This window comes from Melozone crissalis, unplaced genomic scaffold (assembly GCF_028551555.1).
Source record: "Melozone crissalis strain CALT ecotype California unplaced genomic scaffold, PUWL_Pcris_2 ptg000002l_1, whole genome shotgun sequence".
Lineage (NCBI taxonomy): Eukaryota > Metazoa > Chordata > Aves > Passeriformes > Passerellidae > Melozone > Melozone crissalis.
This window is the reverse complement of record NW_026535780.1, coordinates 12,569,827-12,591,795: the sequence shown is the minus strand read 5'-3', so window position 1 is coordinate 12,591,795 and position 21,969 is coordinate 12,569,827. Positions and strand designations below refer to the sequence as shown.

General features: G+C 42.9%; 1 protein-coding gene across 1 annotated transcript in view; it reads left to right on the top strand.

Annotated features, from left to right (window-relative positions):
* SYBU (syntabulin) overlaps positions 1-21,326 on the top strand; it is a 40,112-nt gene extending 18,786 nt beyond the window's left edge. The window contains exons 4-7 of the mRNA XM_054274284.1: positions 14,287-14,389; positions 16,765-16,968; positions 17,969-18,118; positions 19,288-21,326. Coding sequence (XP_054130259.1) covers positions 14,287-14,389; positions 16,765-16,968; positions 17,969-18,118; positions 19,288-20,386 — 1,556 coding nt within the window. The 3' untranslated portion in view covers positions 20,387-21,326. The remainder of the gene's footprint in view (positions 1-14,286; positions 14,390-16,764; positions 16,969-17,968; positions 18,119-19,287) is intronic.
* Positions 21,327-21,969: the final 643 nt, after the last annotated feature.

The window sequence follows — 21,969 nt, the reverse complement described above, 5'->3', positions numbered from 1 at the left end:
GCATCATTTTGCAATGATAGGACTTTGTTTTATCTTGGAAAGTTTGATAAAACTTAGACGTGTTGTACCAGCACATTTACCCAAGAACATTGTATCTGGTATTTGCATGACTTTTCTTTATTCTCTGTACCAAATTTCTGCAAGCAGTTGGAAAATAATAGATCTGTTGTCTCTGTTATTCAGAAGCAGCAGTACAGAATACAAAATCCAAGTTACAGAATGTGCTAACTTGAACAATTCCTATGGCACACAAAGAAATTCTTAAATCTTTTTAACTACTTGCTAGGACATCTACCTATTATGTTGAAACACTTCTTAAAATGCTGATGGTGTACTGTGTATTTTAACCCAAAGTCATACTGTTTGATTGTTTGAAAAAAAAACCTACACCAAAACCAATGGAAAACCTCTATTTGGAGATAGAAAAGTGCCTTGACTGATCCCTAAAACAAATGGGCATTCTTAATTCCATCCCACAAAGGTAAGAGCAATAAGAAGACTGATGTCTGTCTTTTTGCTGTAACTTACTTACCAGCACCTCATAACCCACATTCCAAGACAGCCCCTTTTCTTGTGGGGGGGCTAATTTAGAACAAGGGTATGGCAAAGAACATTTAACCCGGTTACAAATGCAGTATTTAATCAGTGAACACCATGTTCCCATCCTACAACCAGTGATAACCGCACTTTGAGTGGTGAAATTGGGAAACTCATGCTTCCATTCCTAGTAGTATTCAGTTACTTAGATGTGGCTGGTGTCACATGCACAAGGATGCTGAAATTAGGAAATGGACTGCTCCAGGTTCAGTGTACTTTAAAAAATTGGTCATAGAACAAAAAAAAAGTTTCTGAAGATTGACCAAGTGAATTGAGTTGATACCAAATGATGGAACGTCTTGCCTATTAGTGACTGACCATTAGTTCTTCCCTTAAATTACTTGAATTAATAAAAAGGAATCTCTTGGTCTGACAATGTTTATTGATAAGTGTAGAACATAGATTTTTTGACAGATACAGAGGAGGTTTCAAGTGAAAAGAGAAAGAGCAAAAGTCCAGGTTCCCCGAGTAACTTAAACCAGAAAAGGAGAGCTTTAACATGAGCATTATATCTTTAAACCACTTGATATTTGGCAGAGAGCAGATACACAGTGGTCAAGTACTTGTGTTTCTGGAAGGCTTTTGATCTGTTTTTTAAAACATCGCCTTGGCAATAAAAAGGGAGGAAACATCTTTCTCAGATGTGAGCACATGCTTTGAATGCTTCCCTTCTATCCCACACCTGATAGCAGCCATTATAACCATCCTGACATTCAAATCCAACCATATGCCTCATTTGTTTCCTGCACGGTTTCAGTCACAGTCTTCTCCCTTTCTACTATGTGTATTCCATAATTTCATTTGTGAGACTTAAATTTCTTAGACCTTTTCTAATACAGAATCTAGCAAATACAGTTGAGGCAATTTTTGACCCTATTCATTTTCCTAAGTTGTTTTTTCTTTTCTTCTTTCCCTTCACATTTCATTTTGCCACACAAAATAGCTGCAAAATAGCTGCTACTGATTTTCTAAAAAAAAAAAAAATGTTTCTGGATCGTAATTCTGTGTGCTGAGTCCTCCTGCATATTTTACTGTTTTAATTTCATGTCTGTTGCTATGGAGCAGTGCAGATTTGCTTGCCTCACTTGCCAGCACAGGCAGTTACTAAGGCCTCTATTCCATGGGTACCAGAGGAGCAGGGTGTGCTCTGGGGGGATGCACATGCACATCTCACTCTCCAGGAGTGAGGACACCGTGTCTGGGTTCCAGCCCATGCCTTCCTCAGAGCTTGTGCTGGGCAGTTGAGCCCAGAGGGACATCACCCTGCAGGAGTTTGGTGGTTGTAGCAGTCAGTAAGGGCTGGAAGGTGGCCAGCCTGCGAGGTTTGGGGGATGGTGGTGGGTGTGATACTGATGAGGGGCTGACATTTGCAAAGCCCAGCCTCCCGCAGAAATGCCAGGATATCTGGATTCTTATGGCCCCTTTGAACATTTCCTTCTAGTTCTAGACCCAGCACAGCCAGCAGATTCTCTTGGTTGGAGCTCTGTCTGGCATAAATCCCCTCACCCTTTGTGATTCAGAGGAAGTGAAGCTGGACTCTTAATTGCCTCCTTAGACAACCTTCAGTGGCACATGGGGTCTGACAGTCTCTGGTCCTAGTGACTGGTTCCATTGCTCAAGGGACACAAAACAGCTTTAACAGGTGAACCTGCCATTTCCCTTCTAGGGGTTACAGGAGCTGTTTTGGAGGTGAGGGACATGTGAATTCATGGTCTTCATGCAAGATGAATAGAGCAGAGATGGCCCCTAATTTATCTGACCTCAATTCCCAATCTGTAGTGTAGGGATTAATTATCTTTGCCTGCATGAGTGCACTAAGGTCCTATTTTGTTTTAAAGTCAGTAGAACAAATGAATCCACTGTATTTGGTGTGTGATCTTTCTGACCAAATATTAAGGCATTTACTTGAGGATTCACTTTTATGTTGACTGAGAATGGGACCAGGGTTGGCTCAGAAACAGAAGACTTCCATGTTTAGTCAGATGAATCCTGCCTCCCTCTCCTGTGTCCTCATCAGGCCTCTGACACCTCTGCTGTTGGCTCTTATTGAAGTCAATCACGGATTCTGCGGCTTTTCTTTCTCTTTTTTGGCTTCTTTCTTTTTTTAATGGAAAGGGAAGTTCTTAGGCATTCAGTTGTGGAAGAAGGTTTGTGCTTGAAGAGCACACATGGACCTTTAAGTAGCTCTAATTAGATGCTTTTTCCTCTTCCATTCATCCCTGATAAGCTTAGGCAATCTCCATTTGCTCATTTTGTGAAGACTGCTGCCCAAGCTGCCTAGCATTGCAAAGGGAGATTCTGAATCTCATTTTGCGCTATGGATTCACAGAAATTAAATATTTTTAGGACTCAACTAAAGTCCTAAAGCTAACTAAATACACTGAAGTGAAATAAGTGTTCTGTAGCTTCTGAAAAATTATACTGGAATACAACCAGAATCTAAATATTTTAAACAAAACATGTTTAGAAAGGTAGGTAAAAATTATTAGCATAGCAGTAGGGATTTAGTTTAGATTTATATGTATTTTAGATTTAAACTTTTAATTTAAACAAATTGCTTGAATTGATGCAGAAGAACATGTTCAAATACCCAAACATTTCCTATAAACATGAATAAGCAAAATAGAAGCTACAAGTAGGGCTTCAGCTTCAAAGCGTTTCATAGTATTTAACACAGATCTACAAATTCCTGTTAAAGTGGCATAGAAAAACCATCTTTTAAAACCATCTGTGTCACAAATTTTGTAATCCAGCCCTTTCTAAAACATTATTTTAGATGTTGCTTAGTAGAGACATAGGCATTTAGTGGGTAGGCCATGGCGTCTCAAAATATATTTCTTTGTTCAGAAGATACTCAGGCTGCAGCAAGTGCTCAGATGTCACAGCAATAATGGAGGTTCCAAAAAAGAAGCCAGCAAGTTGTAAAGGAGAAATTGGAAGTAAAAGCTGAAAGCCTGAGTCCCACCTGTTCTGCACAGTGACCTGCCCAGCTCTGGGCTGGTGGCACAGGCCTCCTGCAATTCAGGGCCTTGGGCAAAAATCTGCAATTACAAACCTCCTTCTTTACAAATAAATAAATAAATAAATGGATGTCCTTGTTGCTTAGTTCAGTAAATGGAAAATAAACTTAGATTTAGATGTCTTGGTGTGTCTTTTGGGAGATGGACTTTAGCACAAAGCAGAGGAGTGCCGCAGTACAGAGCCGCCGGGCAGGCTGAGGGCGTGCGGGGTGGCTGCTCCCAGGGAAGCTGCTCCACTTTCATTCAGTTCCTCTTTTCCTGGGGGTTCAGAGCTGAGCTCCCAGCAGGCACACGGTAATTCCTTTGTCCCTGGCCCATTAATTGTCCTGCTGCTGCTCCAGACACACAGAAAGTGGGACAGCCACTGTCACAGGCAGCTCGTGGCCCGAGGATGCCCGCGGCCTCCAGCTTAACCTCGCTCTTGGTCCACGCGAGAGCCACTGCTGACTGCAGCTCACGGGGAGGAGGGGACCTGGGTGTGGGGCTTCTGCAGGGACTGCCTGGGATGCTGCACACGATGACATCCCTGCCACACAATACATCTTTTAGACCCAAATGCCTTTTGATAGAAATGAAGGTCTCCTGGGGCTTGCAGGACGTGCTCCTGCATCAGGAAAAGGCAGCTGAGAGCCTGGCATAAGAAGGGCCCTGGGGTTTAGAGGTAGATATTGAAGATGGCAATAGCTGTGATCTTTAGTAAAAACAATAAAATTCTTTTTGTATATTCAAGCAGGTTTGTTTGGGTTTTTTCTCCTCTGCTAATCCAGAGCGGAATTTGAGCCAGAAAGGAGAAACCAATGCTATACACACTGCACACTCTTAAGTTCTTGTTTTAAAGTGTGAGGTCAACATAGAACATGCCTTGAAATTTGTGTATTTACTGCAGTGAGTTTTCTGTGCCTTGTGTTTGCTTTCAGCCCACTTCACAGAATGAAATACTGTGCATGAGAAAGAGTCCACTATGAATCTTCCCTTAGGAATTTTTTTTTGTCCTCTGCTTTTAAAGTACAATCTGTATTATTTATGCCAATGTTTAAAATAGCTTCCTAACTTTCCCTGGTTAAAGTACTTTGAACCTACTCCAGATACATTTTACTATGCACAACTCCCACTCACCATGAGTTTTTATTTCAAGTAATTTTTCATGGAATAACATGCATCACAGCCAGAACCCTGTGTTACTGTTACATTGTTTTCTTTACAGTTTTCCAGCTATATTCCCTCCCCCCTGATAAACTGTGTTGTCAGTATGCATTTTTATCTTAGAATAAACAAATTGCATTCCCTTAATCTCCCTTCATAAACAGTACCCTGTCATGCTGTTATCATTATTGTTGACCTTTTTTGGAATTTCTCCAGGTTATTAATGCTTTTTAAATGAGAATCGTGGGATTTAAAGTGTTTTCTGAGCAGTGTTTACTCAGGAATTGATCGATTATTTCCTTTTCTGTTTTTTTTTCATCCCCTATTGCTTTTTTGTCTGACATCTTACTGTGTTCAAAGCAGAGCTATGCAAACAATTGATTTGGGGATTGCTGCCAAATCAAAACATTAAAGAAAATCTTTGTTTCAAACTGAAAAAAGGCCTTATTCAGTCTAAAATATTTTGAATTTTTTGGGATTTATTTTTATGTTTTACCCCATTTTTAAAAGAAGAAAGGCATTTATTAGTTTTCATAATTAAAGTGTCATTTCAAACAGAAAGTAGAAAAATCTGATTTTACATTTTTCTGGCCATGTTTGACTTAAATATCAAGACTGAAAGATCAGTTTGACTTAGAGATCAGTGTTCTCTGATCTTCTTTTTTTGGTGACCAAATTGCTACCTGAAACATTTGTTTTCCTCAGAGTTATTATTTCAAATACTTTTGAGCAGTATTGAGTGGATAAATCAATACATTCCTTGTGTTTATATCTCTGTGTTTACACATAGGGATAGAAAGCTAAAGGAATGTTTTTATTTTAGTCATGCAAATCTCACTTACTTGATTTCACTGTCTACAAAGGCATTGGTGAGTGAGTGGTGACTGGGCTCAGAAAAGGAAGGTCAAGCATAAACAACTTACCAGATCTTTGCAGATAGTGGTGTCATTTTAAACATCTGGCCTATTTAAGCTGTGGTATTTCACTTGCTTTTATGTACATAGATATCTAAATCCCAATGAAGTATGCTTTAGATGTCTTCACCCTGTTTTGCTTGTCCCTTGAAGTAAAGAATTCTGAGCTTGGGAAGAGCCTAAGAGAAAGGAAAAATGCATGTCCAGTCCCTGTTCCAGTAAATAAACCACAGTACTCATGAAACAAAACCCAGCAGCCAGAAGAACTAGATAGGAGTTTCCCAACTTTGCTAAAACTCTAGATGCAGAGAACAGTTGTCTCAGTGGTGTTGTGTGCAGGGTGGAGTCTTCTGATGGAGGTGGGAGCTGTGGGAAATTCCAGCCTGTATGGATTTCACCCATCTAGCAGGAGTTAATGAAGACAGGCATTCCAAACTGCTAGGTGGTTTTATGGAGGAGCTGGAGAAGGGTGCGATAAGCTGCATGGATGGGGCCTCATCTCTTGATCAAGTTCTTATTGCTGGATGCTGTGTTCCTGGGGGTGTGACTGGGATATCATGAGCAGCATCCTCCCAGTTCAAAGCTAAGCCTGGCCCTAAGAATCCCAGGTAGAGCCTTTCTTTCCCCAGGAAAAGCAGACAGCATAAAAGAGCTGTCATTGGGTTTGTTTTGTGTGGATCCTGATTTATGTGGTGCAGTGTGAAACACCCACCCAGGTCTTTTGAAAGAGGCACCAAACTGTTCACCACTTTTTTAGTTGACCTGCTTCCAGGCATGCACAGAAGTGAGTTTGGCAGAGCTGAGAAGCTTTGCTGAGTGAGATGGGTGGGAGGTGGTACCTGCTGAGATGGCAGTTCAGGAGAGCACCAGTTCCAAAACTGCCGTAACTTCCCCCAGGAGCTGGAGACGCAACCTTTTTTTGTACATTCAGCGTCCAGCCTCTGCAAGGTGGACATGACTTCCCCAAGGACTCTGAGATGTACTGCCTTTAATGTGGCATAAAAAAAATAGCAAACCTGCTTTATAGTACTGCATTTTATGTACACCATTACATAAAATATATTTTAAAGAAATGAAAATTCTGCCAGGTTTGTTTCATATTTTATTAGTATTACATTGTCTTGCTTCCTTGCTGAGGCACTTCATTACAGGTCTGTGTTCCACCTTTCTTAGATTCTGTAAATAATAGGAAGTTGTTGGCTTTTGAAATCTGGGCAGGCTGTGTTCTGCTTGCTAGAGTTGGTGGAATACAGCTTGACCACAAACCTGCAAGGATTAATAAGCTGAAAAAGCACAGGCTTCTTGTCTTTCGTTTTTGCTTCTTAGCAGTAAGAGTGAAAAAAAGCAACAAATGATGGCAGTAATAACTTGAAATGCATTGGCCTCAGATCTACCTTGGATTCGTTACTGTAAAAAATACAGTTTATGCAACCAATTGCGTAAGGTTTTGCTGTGCTTTTCAACAGATGGCACTTGAACTTCATTAGTTTTTTGTAATAATTTCAACATGTGTGTTACAGTAAATATTTTATTAGCTTACAACAAATTTTGCTTTTCATCCTGGAATTGTAGGGTTGTTTCATCAGTTACCCCCCAGATATGTTTCTCCTTCCAGTGTTTTTCCCTTGCCTGTTGAAAACATGTCAAACTGATTTAAAATGTTTTATGCACGTTAAAATGAAAACCATATGTCTTATATTAAGGGTGACTGTGCAGAAGCTTTCACTTGAATCAGGTTTTGCATGCAATTTCATGCACTCACAGATACACTGTGCCCTCCTCCGTGCACACAGGAAGCAGATTTGTGTTGAAGGGGCCTCTGAAAGCCCTTTGTTCAACTTCTGCCACCAACGTGACAGGAGGGCTGGGATCTTTTCCCAGTCTGTGATGAAGTTTGCTGCCTCTCTGTGTACTGCTAGGTTATCCCTGCCAAAGATGACATTTTCTAGTTCCTAAAAATACTTCTGACCAGCCTATCCATTTCCCTTCAAACAGACCAAATAGTACTGCCCGGGACATTAAAAAATCCCCTGAGGTGATACTGCATGGTTGCTTATAAAATATACTTGTCCATAGGTGGATTAAAGATATAATTTATGAAACTGTCAAATGCAAGTTTAGCATTATGTTATAAAACTCCCAGTGTGTTTTTTGAACCTCCAGTCTCAATGTTTGTATTGAGGTTGGTGTAGGAAAGTAGCATCCTTCTGTCTCTGATAACAAAGAGCCTTTTTGTTTGAACATGAAGATAAGTTCCCCAGACTGTTCCCTTCTGCTCCATGAGCATATGTTCCCCCTGACAAAGGTCACTTCAGGCTCAGAAGAGTGAAACTGTGGGAGTCATTTTTAAGGTGTTGTTAGAATGGCTCAAGTTCCATACAGAAGCATAAAAAAAAAATTAGGTCAGGCTGACTTCTGTATGAAAAACAGCCTTAAAAATGCATAAAGCAGCCAAAAACTCCAACTTATTATGCTCTTTGTCTGTTCCACATCCACTTTTGGCTTCTCTACAAATCAGTGAATTAGAAACAATTAAGAAAAACACAAGCCCAGATCATAGTGATATGCAGAATATGCATGATGGCTCTCAGCCAATGTCAGTAATTATTTTGTAGTGACTGTGTTTTGAGAGAAGAGCTTGATTGATTGTGGTTTCATAGAATGCATAAGTCACATTATGTATTCATGTTGAGATCTGCAATGCTTACAATTTCCATTAGTGTGGTTCAGATTACTACTAAAACTATAGTACTTAGATCAGAAAACTGCTTAATGAGATTAATTATTTGATAACAATCCTTCTTTCAAAGTAAAAAGAATAAGCAATAAAAATGAGCAGAAATCAAGATAAATAATCATTTGCAGAATTGCATTTTGATCCAAACACAGGGAAGCAGGATCTGTGTTGAAGTCCTTCCCAAAAGTCTGTCTGGTTTTGAGCGGGAAATCTTCTTGCCCAACACAATTGAACAATTTATGGAGACCCACACCCAGAGTTTTTCTCCACATCCCCTCTAAATGCATCTCTGCCAGCTGCCCAAGGTCCCAGCTGTTACTGGGCCAAGCACTCAGCTGAAGTGTGACCACAGACCTGTCTGCTGAGGGAGCGCTGTAGAGCAGTTGGGTGGATGTCCACCCAGGAGTGGGAGTGATGGTTTCATCCAGTGCAGTGGGATGGGGAAGGGATGCCTGTTGCCTTAGGACTGAGGATGCCAGGCATCAGACATTGCTGTACCCAGTTTCTTGACATTATTCATGGAGCACAACTCACAAATGTGAGTTCAATGACTAAACCTTATATAAAACCAGAGGGGTGATTAGGTACTGAAATCCAAGATTCACAGCAGAGAGCATGCCAGACATGCCCACAGGAGATGCCAGGGAGAAGTGCCCATGTCCCAGACTTAGTCACCTGCCTGTAGTCCTGGGTGTGCCCACGTGCATGCCTTGGATTCACTGTGCAGCTCCATAGCAGAGCCAGACCTTCTCTGTGAGTGCAGGCATCCAGCAGGTTTCATTCCTCTGAAATATGGGCAGCACCAGTGCTACCAGTCTGTGCTGTGTCACACCTGAGCAGTTAGAGCTTGAGGAAGAGGTCTGAGTCCAGTGCCCTCTTTAGACCAAAGGAGCCCAAATCTACACTAATCCTGAGTTCCTGAACCACTACAACCTACAGGGCATCTTCAGCTTCCTCCCCTCTCATTGTAGTGGAGAGAGTGACACCAGCAGAGGCAGAGCATGTGAGAACATCCTTTGTCACCCAAAGATTACAGCAGTCCACATGGAGGAGAGCTGTGACTTGTTCCTTGCTCTTAAGGTTTCATCTGCTTTTACCCAGTTACTGTTCAGTGAGAAATGTGATAGTTAAGTCCAAAATAAGAGTCTCCCATACGATAATCCTAAGTCAAATAAATAATAAGTCAAAGGCCAGGAACTGGAACCAAAAACCACTGTCATCTAAGGTCTTGACACTTTGAATTCAGCACATTTCCCACTAGGAGACTTTGCTTCAAAATGGGTCATTCTTAAGGGTGTTATCTGAAGAAAAGCCTGAAATGTTAAAGCAAAATTTCATTGCTTCTTTGCAGCTTACTTTTTTACATTTGTCGGTGCATGTAAGCAGTGTGGTTTTCTTTCCTCAGTCATTTGTGGTGTACAGAATCTTGCAGGAACAACCCCATATTAAATAGAAAAATAAAAGCAGCATTAGTGCTTCCTGGAAATATACTGCTTATGCTGTTAAATATTGGAGCTAGACATGTAGCTGGGAGTTAAAGCTCTCAAGATAAATTGAACCAAATCTCTTAAAAATACGGGTCCTTTCATTAGTGGGCATAACAACAGAATTCTCTCTACTTTTCCAGCTGCTTTTAATGACCTTGCTGGATATTTTTTCACATAGGTCCAAGCTCTGGGGGTCTCAAAATCAAGCTATCTAGAGAGACAGCATGCCACTTATTCCTCAAGTAACTGCACCAAAGTGGTTAATCTGTATGCATATTTTGGACACTTGGCTGTATCACAAAATGCTTTTGAAGGCAATAAAAGTCAGCAAATTTAAATGCTTTACAATTTGAGGACAAGCTCTTTCTGTCAGCACTGTTTTTCTTACAGCTCTGTTTCACTGGCTATATGCAAACTCTACTTCAAGACTGATATACATATAAAGATACGTCATTTTTAAGAGTGTTATTTGAAGAAAAGCCTGGATTGTTAAAGCAATATTTCATTGCTTCTCTGCAGCTTTTTTTTTTCTTTTTCTTTCATTTTTTAGTGCATGTGAACAGTGTAGTTTTCTTTCCTAGATCGTTTCTGGTGTAGAAAATGTATCTTTTAATTCCATAAACATGACCACATGTATATGTATATGTACGTGTACATGTACATGACCACATGTATATGTATATGTATATGTATATGTATATGTATATGTATATGTATAAATACCAAATGACGTACTGCCGAAGCTGGTGACTGAACGTGTAGCATCTTTTGCAGGAAGGGGTAAGACACTCCCTTTAAGAGGGGCTGTACCGCTGCTGTCCTCGGGCAGTGGCTGGGGCAGGGCAGAGGATACAGTCAGAGGTGAGGCCTTTCCCCGCCCTGCGCCGCTGCGATAAACACGCGGCCGTGCCAGCCGGAGGCGGAGCGGCCCCCGCACAGGCGGCTCCTTCTCCCGCTCCTCAATCCCGCCCCCAAATCTCTTACTGCATCGGATGCAGCATGGGAAACGCCCTTGAGACATTGGTAAGAGTGTCCCAGTTGATCCCGTGCTGCGACAGTAGAGCGTGAGCTCCCCGAGCAGTGGTGGCAGATGCCACACGCTGCCGGACCGTGGCCACTGTGCGCCTCTGCCCGGGCGGCGCTGCCCGCACGGCTCGCCGGAGGCAGCACCGCAGCTGGCACGGACTCCCTTCGGTGTCAGCCGAGCCCAGTGGCTGTCGCGGTGCTGTCAGGGCAGCAAGGAGGCGAAAAGGCAGCACAGAGCGTGATGCTGCCTGCAGAGCGCTCTCAGGTCGGTGCCGCAGCCCCCCGAGCGGTAAAGAACTCTGGGCTCTGCAGGATTGCTCTCTGGCTTCTCAGATACCCATTCCCGGCAAGGAGCAACCCTGGAAAATGTGACGGTGCTTGGTTGGCCATCCCTGTGCTGTTCCTGCCATTGCTCAGAGCAGTGCAGAGCTCTGCTCCCCAGCGTGGGCGTGCTGCTCGGAGCCCGCTGCCGGGCGGGGACCACGGGCTGCCCAGCATGGACACCGGGCTGGCTCCATGGGCTGGGACACTGCTGGCTGCAGCCTGCAAGAGTAGGAATGCGTGAGCTCCAAATGACATGCTGCTGAAGCCGGTGACTCAACGTGTAGCATCTTTTGCAGGAGGGGGTAAGAGTCCTTTTAAGAGAAAAGTGTCTTATTGGAGCTAAACAAGTTACGGCCAGTTAGGACAAAGGAATGCGGGGTTGAGAAATATCAGTCTCTTTCATTGTTAGCACTAAATTAATGGCCTGTTCTAGAGCTTACATGTGTATTTTTGCCATTACATAGTCACAGTGACAAAAATAATCAAGAGTCATCCTTAGGAAGCTGTCAGCCTGGAGAATGGCATTAGAAGAACGAGAGGCCGTGTTCAGCTCTTGCCTGCACTGCTGCTAGCCAGCGAGTTTCATGTTTTATTAAGATATTTCTAAGACAGAAGTCACACCTACCCAGGACAATATTGCAGTGGGTATTTTATGGATAGATGCTATGTTATTTTGCTCAGAGATATCTACCAAATGGGAAAAGATTTTTTTTAAATTCTCCTAATAACATTGCTGTCAAACTCTGCTACGCACAAAACTGGTTTGAACATCATTTGTACACTTGGAACCATTACAAGCAGTGACCCCTTTAACTTATAAAATGTTCTCAAAGATCCTATAAATAGCCACATGCCTAATTTTAAACATAAGTAGTCTCCTGTGTGAAGTGTTAAGCTTGTGTGTAGCTGTTATTAGAACTGGGGCCAGAAAGGTTAGTTCATGCTTTGCAGACACGGTTCCTGGTCTCAAATGCAGTTCAGTCTTTCAGAAAGCTCTGCTGATGGTGTGGTTGTGTTTTCAGGCAGTGCTGGCTCTTACCAGCAGTGCCCAGCCTTGCAGCTCTTGGTGCTCCAAGCCAGGCAGGTCAGGGAGAGGCGGCTGTTAAGCCTTGCTACTCGGCAATGCTTTCGATAGCAAGATCTGATTATGATGTGATCTGCTTACCCAGAGATGAACCTTGGCTAGGGCTCCTGCTCTCTGTGCCGCAGCCAGGACTTGCCTTGGGAAAGCTGCTGGTGTCCTGCAAGCACAGAGATGTTTTGGGGACCGGAACACCAGAGGTATGACATCTGTGTGATGTGTTTACCTGTTTGAGTCTTTTTTAGAAAAGTAGTTTTGGGTGTAGTGTGATACCATGAGGTTATTTGGATTGTACATTAGTCTTGTAGATGGGGATATTTTGTTGATCAGGAAAACTGTTGCATCTTGGAATATCATGTCCCACGATCATTTTGCTTCCCAAGGGGAAGGTCACTCACATTTACATCTGTAAACATGATGTAAATACTCTCTGAAACCAAGTGGCTTTGCTGCTTTCCTTCCTCCCCTTGCAAGTTTGCACACAGCTCTGATCTGGTTGTGGATGTGGTGGCTTGGATCCGGTTTTCAGGGGCGTTGTACTGGGTATGGAGCTGGTTAGAGGTGCTAGAGCTGGGTGCCTGGGATCCCCTTTTGAAGAGCTAAGCTTTGTATCTGAGCACTTTGAAACTGGGCTGAGGATGGGCTGATGCAGAGGCGCAGAGAAATAGAGGCTGGTCTCAGATGTCATGAGGTAGGGAAAGTACTGGGTTAAATCCATTCACACCTTATCCTAAGGCCGGTTGCTAAGTGTTGCCCTATGTGAGAATGGTTGCTGGCTGTCTCAGCCTCTTTAAGGCTGTGAAACCAGGCTCTGACAAAGCCTTTCCCCTGTCTCAGGTGTTCAGGGTGAAAGATGCACCTTTCACCATGAGCTCTGTGTAGAATTTAAGAGAGATTGAGGACTAGAAGGTCTAGCTGCAGCAGATGATGGTGGCTCCAGCTGCATCTCTCCTGTGTGGAAAAAATAGCAAAAATGGCAAGTTTGCAGCTTCTGGCTTGGGGATGTCTATCTATGGGATAACATCCAGAAATTCCCAGGTAAGAAATGCTGTGCTTGATCAGCTGCTTAAAAAGTGTTGGAGAGTTATTTCCATCCCCTCAGCTAAAGTCACCATTCACTATTATGGCTCAACAGCATGAGACATGTGTATGGCATAGGATGCTTGCCATTAGACTGACAGATTGGAAAAAAAATTAAAGCTTTGGTGTGTTTTTCTTCCAGCAGATAAGACTTTCTTAGTACATCTACCTGCCTTAGCAAAATGAGAGCAGTTTTCCTTGTATATGCAGGAGCTTGTCAAATAAAAGGTGTGATCCGTAAAAAATCAGTAATCAGATGACTTGGTACCTGAGAAGCACTTGAGACCTACATGTGATTACTGGATTATTTTAAGATTATTACAACTGCCTCACTATGCTTCTGTACCACATGAAACTCTACATACACGTGTAGATAAATATGTAGATTTACCATTAGCCTGTACCTATATATATATATGTACATTTATGTTATCTGAGAAAACAAAACAGAAGCAGGAAGCAGTGTTTCTGCATGGTTTAAAACATGAGAAATACCCACTTACAGTGGTGTGTTCCTAATCACTGTGCTCCTGAAGGAGCCACGTGAGCAGCCTCATTCGTCTGTCGGTGTCTGTGAGGAGCAAACAGGTTGTCACAACAAGTGTTCCTGTCTGAGACCTAAAATGGCTTCTGTAGTGTGAGGGTTTTGTTGTCCAAATGGTTTTTTTTTCTGCTCTTGTTGAAGTGCCAGTTCTGAAGAAATGGGGAAAATCTGGAGCAAATCCATCTCCTGTCCCCAGGGATGTTTGAAAATCCATGCAACTTTTGAAATTCACCCAGAACAGACAAAGGAAGGATGCTTGTGATTCACTGTTATTTTGAAAACAGTCTTTGAGTTATAATTTCCATGTTTTTACTCTTTCCTTTTCCTTTCCAGGCAGTGAAGCTGATTTTAGCTCTTCAAGCAGCACAGGCAGTATTTCAGCACCTGAAGTCCATATGTCGGCTGCTGGAAGCAAGAGATCTTCTTTTTCTCGCAAGTAAGCAAAACAATTTTTCCTGGATATTGCTAGCGCAAAGATAGACTACTGTGTAAGGTCTTGCATTTTAAAACAATTGGGTTAACACAAGGCTGTTTGTAGCACACTGGTAAGAACTGCAATATAAGAAAGAAAAAAATGCTGTATTCAGTGCACAAAAATTGTCAGTGTGCCAGATCAGCCAGCTGTTGGGGGTTTTTTTGTTTATTCATGGCAAGTACAGGAAATAGAATCAGGTAAGGCAGAAAAGGCATTGGCTGGAGTGGAGAGAGAGCTGGGTGTGCTAATTAACAGAAGTATTTCTAACCAGTTAACCTAAACCTTTTAGTCTTAATTTGTTTTATCTCTGTCATAAATTGTCAGCTGAGCTTACACCCTTCCAGATCATTATCTTATTTTTTGTTGTAAGAAGTAGACAGTATTGCCTTTGATGTTGGATTTTTTTTTCTGAAATACCCTTGCCTAGCCTATGGGCAGTTTTTTTAAAAAAAAATTATATCATAGTCATCTGTCTAAGTGAACCTTTCATGAAAGATTTTTGTAAGATTTCTCCCTATCATCTGTGAATTGCAAATTCACGCAGATTGAGAAGACAGGGGCATTGGGATGGAGCAGCACACGTTGTGTTCTGCCCACGCAATCCCTGCTGGTTACATTTTGTGGAGCAGGAGGAGGGAGTTCTCAGGGACAGGAGTGGTTTCCTGCCCGTGGTGGAGGAGCTGGCAGGCAGGCTGGGGTGGCAGCAGGGTACCCATGTGCCTGAGTCACACCGGCATCCTGGAGGTTGTGGTGTGCCCCGGCACACAGAGGCTGTCAGAGTGAGGCTTTGAGAGCTCTTTCCTCTCTGTATCGTGAGACTCTGGGAAACATAAACACTACTTGAGTTCCCTCTAGATTGCATTCAACAAGTAAAGTTACTGGCTGTGGGAAAAAATGGTACTAAGTGTAATATGAAGCCCTAAAGTCACCTTAATTTCAGTAAGCTTCTGTGTCATTTCATATACTACTGGGCATTTTAATATAACTTTAAACTAGAGCATACTGACATCCTGTATTGGACAGAAGTCCTCTGTAATAAGGCTCCTTCTGATGCCCTGCTATGTTAAGCACAGTCTCTGCGAGTTCTGCCACACACCAGAGTTGATGATACACTGTATGAAGTGGAAAGAGATATCTCCTTTGCAATATGTTCTTTTTTAACTGTTCTTGCTATGAAACAGTTCCATGTTGTCACAAACCACAGTCCTGTTCTTCATTGTAAAATAATTACAAAATCACCCAAACCACAGCAGTGTGATGAAGGTTCGCAGCAGCCACTCAACCATCTGTTCCTTATAAACTGTTCCATTTGCTGAGAAGGGAAAAAACCAATTGAAACAATTTAAAGAAGAGATGTTGCTTCATAATTCTGTGGTATTTGATTTTTTTATATTCCTGCCTTCTCTTTTGCTGGCTGGGTTTGCCTTTTTCTGGTATTTTTTGTTTGGACTTTTTTTTTTTTTTTTTTAAGCCTGCCCTTTCATTACCATTTAGAAGAACAACTTCAATGGGAAAGTGAAGGTGGTAGTGTAGTCATGTAGGATGACAAACCAAGTGAGCAGGAAAGGGAAACATCCCGAGAAGCTGGCCTCAGAGCACTCCAGCCCTTGGGCAGCTGTCAGGCAGGGAGGATGCCAATTACTTTCAAGCACACACAGTTGACAGATTCTTTTATAAAGAATGGAAAAAGAAAGGTAAATATGTATGAGAAAAACTGGAAGAAAAAAAGAAAATACTGTATTTTCCTCTGTCTCTTTTAATACTTTTTCAGCCTGCTCTCCATGGGGCTCAAGCTATATCGAAGTGAATGAATAGTTGACCATGACAGATGAAGCACCCAGTATGCCAAAGGCAGAAAAGAACAGTGGCCCCAACAAAATCTGTTTTCATTGCACACTGTGATCCCTCAGGCTGCTTGCCGAGGAGCATGAAAGCACTCTTGCAGCAACCCTCCGTGCACAGGCACCACTCTGCAGGCCTGGCCAGGGAAAGCTGCAGTGTGGTTCTTTTGGCATTAGTCCAGACCACAGGCCTCTCCTTACTTAACCGAGTCAAAGATTCAGGGAACATGGATGATCTGATGGAGTCACTGAGAACTGTGCTGTCCACAGTGAGATGTAAAATGGCTGAGATTTTCTTAGAACACATAATTCAGACTGAGAGCCCCCTGCCAGTGAAAGAACATGCAGTTGCTGATCATGTCAGAATTTTATTTCTTTCCAGCCACTCACAGTTATCTCTCTGGTTTATTGTTTAGAGAACTTTGTGTATAAAATAAGACATATAATGGGTTGTGTGATGAGAATAATGCTTTCACCGTTTTGGTTCTTCTCCAGTCGTGGTCCTTATGGTCGGAATAATGGATCCTCATCCTACAAGTCTGGAGCCAGTCCACCTTCTTCACATGGAAAGGATGCTTCATCAACACTGTGCAAAAACCATCTGAGTCCTGCTAACATCCATCAGAGTTACAGGGCTTCTTCAGCCAGCAGCAGCAACTCAGGCTCGTACAAAGGAAGTGATAGCAGTCCAGTGATGAGGCAAGTCTGTGTTTCAGCCTCCTGGTGTTGGGTACATTGACACACTCTCTGCACTGTAGTGTGGGATCAGCTGTAGGAGTTGCCATGCGGGTCATCTTGCTCCTCACCATAGTTATGATGCCTTATATAGGTGACTTAACAGTCAGCAAGATTCTCCATACCATGTAAAAGCTTTATTGTTTCAGCACTGTAAAATTCAAGTTTACTTTAAGTCAAAGTCCTTTGCAGTTGGTTTTCACTCCAAGGCAGGCTATTTCATGCCATCAGTTCTTATGAGGATTTACTGGTTTGTTTGTTGTAGGGTTTCTTTTCACTTCAAAGAGAATTGGGTGGGGTAGTGTAGGAAACATGATGCACTTGGGCGAAAATTCACCCCACCTAGCCTTAGGCACCTCCCTAAGGAGTGCAGTTTCCTGTAAGGAAAGAATACAGACACCTGCCAGAGCATGTGACATGTGTTGCAGAGAAGAAATGGCCACCATGCTGCTGCTGTTGCCCACGCTCCCAGTCACTGAGCAGCCAATGTACATGTGTATTGGCTGACTGAGCATGTAATATACACACCCAGAGCTAGACAGGATGAGTGTGGATTTCAGTGTGCTCAGCTTTATAAATCCTGTGTGGAGCTGAACTTGTTCCTTGGGCTGCCTCGCCTGGCTGTCTGTAGATGGGTGCCCTTCCCCTGCTGTTCTTGGGCACACCACCCATTTGGGGTGAGGGAATGGCCAGGTATTGTAAAGTCAAAATAAAGTTAAAAGCCTCATTTGACGTAATGACACTGAAGCCAAGTACAATAAATAGTAAATCTTGCACTATAGCTACAAATCAGCTGTTTCCTCAAGTACTTTGATTTGAAAGGTGAAGTAACTTGTGTGGACACCGAGGAGCCCCAGATGAGTCAAGTTTTGCATTTATCCATCAACAAGATGTTTTTCATTCTGCCAGGATTTAAGAACTGTAAGAGTGATGTTATGTGATGGTTTGTTTTGGGGTTTTTCAGGCGGTCAGGGAGATACAATTCTTGTGGTGACAATCACAGCATTAAGCCACAAAACCCAGAGCAGTATTTGACTCCTCTGCAGCAGAAAGAAGTGGCAGTGCGACATTTGAAAACCAAGCTGAAGGAATCTGAAAGCAAACTCAAAGAAAGGTAAACCTCACTTCAGAAATCAGTCAGAAAGATTTTATTTGGAACATTTAGGGGTGGGAATCCTGAGTGGCTTTACTCATTTCTTGATCAATGAAGTTTCCATTAAGAAAATTGAAATACAATTAGTCTGGTTAGGTTGTTTTCAGTATTTCAGGTTTCAGAGTGTACTAAGGGGATGCAAAACAATGAATTATTTATAAATATAGCTCTTTTTCCTTCTTGGAACTTTCACAATAAAATGCTTTTAAAGGACAACTTTTTACAAGTCTTATTTAGATTGGGACCTTTTATACATAGAAAGTTTCTACTTGCCAGCATGTGTTACCTTAGTGTCCTGTTCTACCTCTCTCAGTGAAGTAGAACTGCAAATATCCTCCTTTTCCCCAGTGAAAGAATAGTTCATACCCAAACCACCGTGCCTATTTGTGTTTTTGTCACTTACATGCTGAAATTTTCACAACAGCCCTTTGTGTGGATGCTGAGCAAAGAAGTGACAACATGCATTACACAGTAGCAGATGTCTCTTACTAAAACTGCCCTCTGAGAGCTGGGTCTCCAGCACAGACAACCCAAGGGGTCACAAAGGGCTGTTTGAATGGAGCCCAAGACAGAGTTCCAGGGACCTTGTGCTCTTCCTCTGCATCAGCAAGGACTGGAACTGACATAGGAGTCCCCTCTCTCCCACTTGCTCCGCATGTCCTTGCAGCAGCCTCTGGCTCCCTGCCGGAAAAGCCAGCCATGTGCCTGCAGACCTGAGCTCTGTGGCTGTCTGAGGCCACTTGGCTCTGGCAGGATGTGACAAGCTGCTGGCAGGAGCAGGGATGCATCCAGGCAGCTGTTTCCCATTTGCTCCAGGGTGAGGCAGTAGGGGAGGTTTTAAGCACTACAGTGGTTAGATGTGAGCGAGAGGTCACCACTTGTGCCTCAAATTGTCCAGGATTATGGCACAGCCCACAAGGCCGCTGGTTTTGTAGGGAGGTCAGTGACTCCCATTAGCAATCAGCTGGCATATCTTGGCTTTCTCAGAGGGGGTCACAAATGGCACCTGGAGAAATTTGCTTCCTTCTTGGAGCATCTCAGCAGCAGAGCCATCACGGTGTGGTGGGGCCTCATACTGACTTTAGGTGAGCAGTCAGCAGAAGTGTTACATCATTTTTATTTTGCTACAGGGAAACAGAAATAGAAGAGCTTAAAGCTCAGCTGGGACGGATGAGGGAAGACTGGATTGAAGAAGAGTGCAATCGTGTGGAGGCAGAGCTAGCCTTAAAGGAAGCAAGAAGTGAAATTAAACAACTTAAGCAGGTTATTGAAAGCATGAAAAATAGCTTGGCTGAGAAAGACAAAAAAATTCAGAAATACTTCACAGACATAAACATTCAAAACAAGAAACTGGAATCTTTGCTGCAAAGCATGGAGATGGCTCAGAACCACTCTGTGAGGGATGAGCAGTGCCTGGAGTATGCGAGCGACTCAGAGGGGAAGCTGTTATCATTGTGTGCCACCCTGCCAGACAGCCCCATCATGGAGGACCAAGGTCTGGAGGAGGTGGCAGACAGTGATCTGCTTCTTGGTGAGGACAGAGCTACTGGGACTGACTCATCTGGAGAGAGTTTGACCACCACAACCTCTGAGTTGAGTGATCCAGCTCCCTTCCGTGCAGCTGTAAATGAAGAGATGCTTGAAATCATTCTGGATGGAAAACTAACTTATTGCCAAGAAGAAGCAAAAAGCAGTATGATGGTGGAACAGGCCATCCAGACTGACGTGGTGCCATATAGCTTGGATGTGGAGCAGCTCATTCAAAACATCTTCAGAGCTCAAGACACCTGTCCCCTAAGCCCACCTTCTTCACTGAAGGATCTGGGTGAATTTTCTCTTGGAAGCTTCAGTGATTCTGGTATCATAGTGGACTTAACCCCAAGTGATCCCAATTCTGCCATCCTTTTGTCTCCTATGGAGTCTCCATGCAGGAAGGTGGAGCACAGAGTTAATGAAAACCGTTTCATGAAAGAACTTGATTTTACAGAAACTCATGATGATGAAGCCTTTGAGTCTGTTAATACAGGAATAAAGAGGAGATACTGGAGCAGCAGTCTCCTCGGGGATCTTCTGGCTGTAGCAGCCCCTGTTGTACCAACTATTTTGTGGGCTTTGAGTACTCAGAGAGGAGGAACAGATCCTATTTACAATATTGGAGCATTGCTTCGTGGTTGCTGCCTGGTGGCCCTGCACTCTTTACGCCGAACACCCTTCAATATCAAAACCTAAAGTCTACTCTGGCACCAAGTGGCTGAGGCAGAGAGAAGGAGGGATGAGATGGATTATAAAAGATTACTGTATATTCTGGCAGAGTCCATCCTTTGCTTTTGACTATTTAATTTGCACTATAAATCAGTTAAAAACATGTTCCTTGTTTCAAAATAAAAAAAAATAAGCTGAACCTCTTACTTCCACAAGATGTTTTTAACACTACTGCTGCTTACAGAAATAGTCCTCCTCCTCCCAGGCATCATGTCTCTCCCCTGTGCTGGTGACTTTCTGGTACCAGCACATCTGCACAGTGAACCTAACCAGAGAAATAGGAATTCAAGCCTAGTGCTCTTTCATATTCCACTGCTGAGCCAGGATTAAGTTCAGTCCCTCTCCCTGGATGGTTCACTGAGCAAATGTACAAGTACTTGGCACTGGCTCAAGGGTAGTGCGAGATGCACAAGGAACAAGTGGCTGGAGAAAGGTGGGGTATTTCTCTAGGCAGCACTAACCTTCCCTTAGGGTATCACACCTGTGCTCCAGAAAGCATGCTAGCGCTTTCCATTTGTTGTCCCAAGTGTCAATTCAATTTAGAGATAAAACCCGTGTTCCCCAGGCAGCTTCCAGCACATTGTTCGTGCCTGTCTCATGTAGTGCTCTTCTCAATTGTGCAATTGCTTGAGCATTTCACTGGTCTTGTGCGTATACAGGGACTGTAACCAAAAATGTACATCGTTGGGAGTCTTAACACTTGTTACAATGATAAGTATAGGCGTGGATACACTTTGGTTCTTAATGTTGTTTTAAAGTCTTTATGTATTGGAACCAGATAGTCTTTTGAGCCCTTTGAAATACTATGTATAAATGTATTGTGTTTTAACTTATTGTTTATTTAATTGCTTTATTGTAAATTACCTTTATAATCACAAGTTCAGTAAAGCATGATAGATATGTCAAACGTGTCAGTGTTTTACTGCAGAAAGGTATAAAAAAGTACCCCATTCTAGCTGAGCTGTCAGTACAGGCTGAGCTAGAGGAGGTACTGTATCAGGTACTGTTCCAGGAGATCAGAATTAGACTGAGAAAACCTGACTACAGTTCCAAGTGTAAGCACTCACCAGGCTGATTAAAGGCTCCAGCAGGGCTGCAGTTGCACACACAACCCACTCTGCTGCCTCACGCTGGCTTCACAGATGCAAGTGACCTAATCTTTCACCCAGTGCAATCATCTGGAAACTTGTAACTCCTCAGCACTGCAATCCCAGAACAATACCAGTCTTTCTGGCATTTCACCCATCTGACAGTCATGTGGTCTCAGTGTGCATGCACACTGTGACCATCAAAACATTAATTCTACACGTCCAAAACCCAATGCTACCCAACAGGCAAAACAGTGGGGTTTGTCTGGCTCCACCCAAGCTTTCAACCCCACCTCTGGCCATTTAAACATCACTGGCCTCCTGTTTTCCCCTTCAGCAAAACAAGTGTAGTATTTCCTTGTGTGACCCAGAGAAGAAGGAATCCAGGGAAACCTGACAGTGCCATGTTTTTTTCATCTGCAGCTTTTGGGAAGGAAGTTATGAGTACTCCACAAAGGAGTA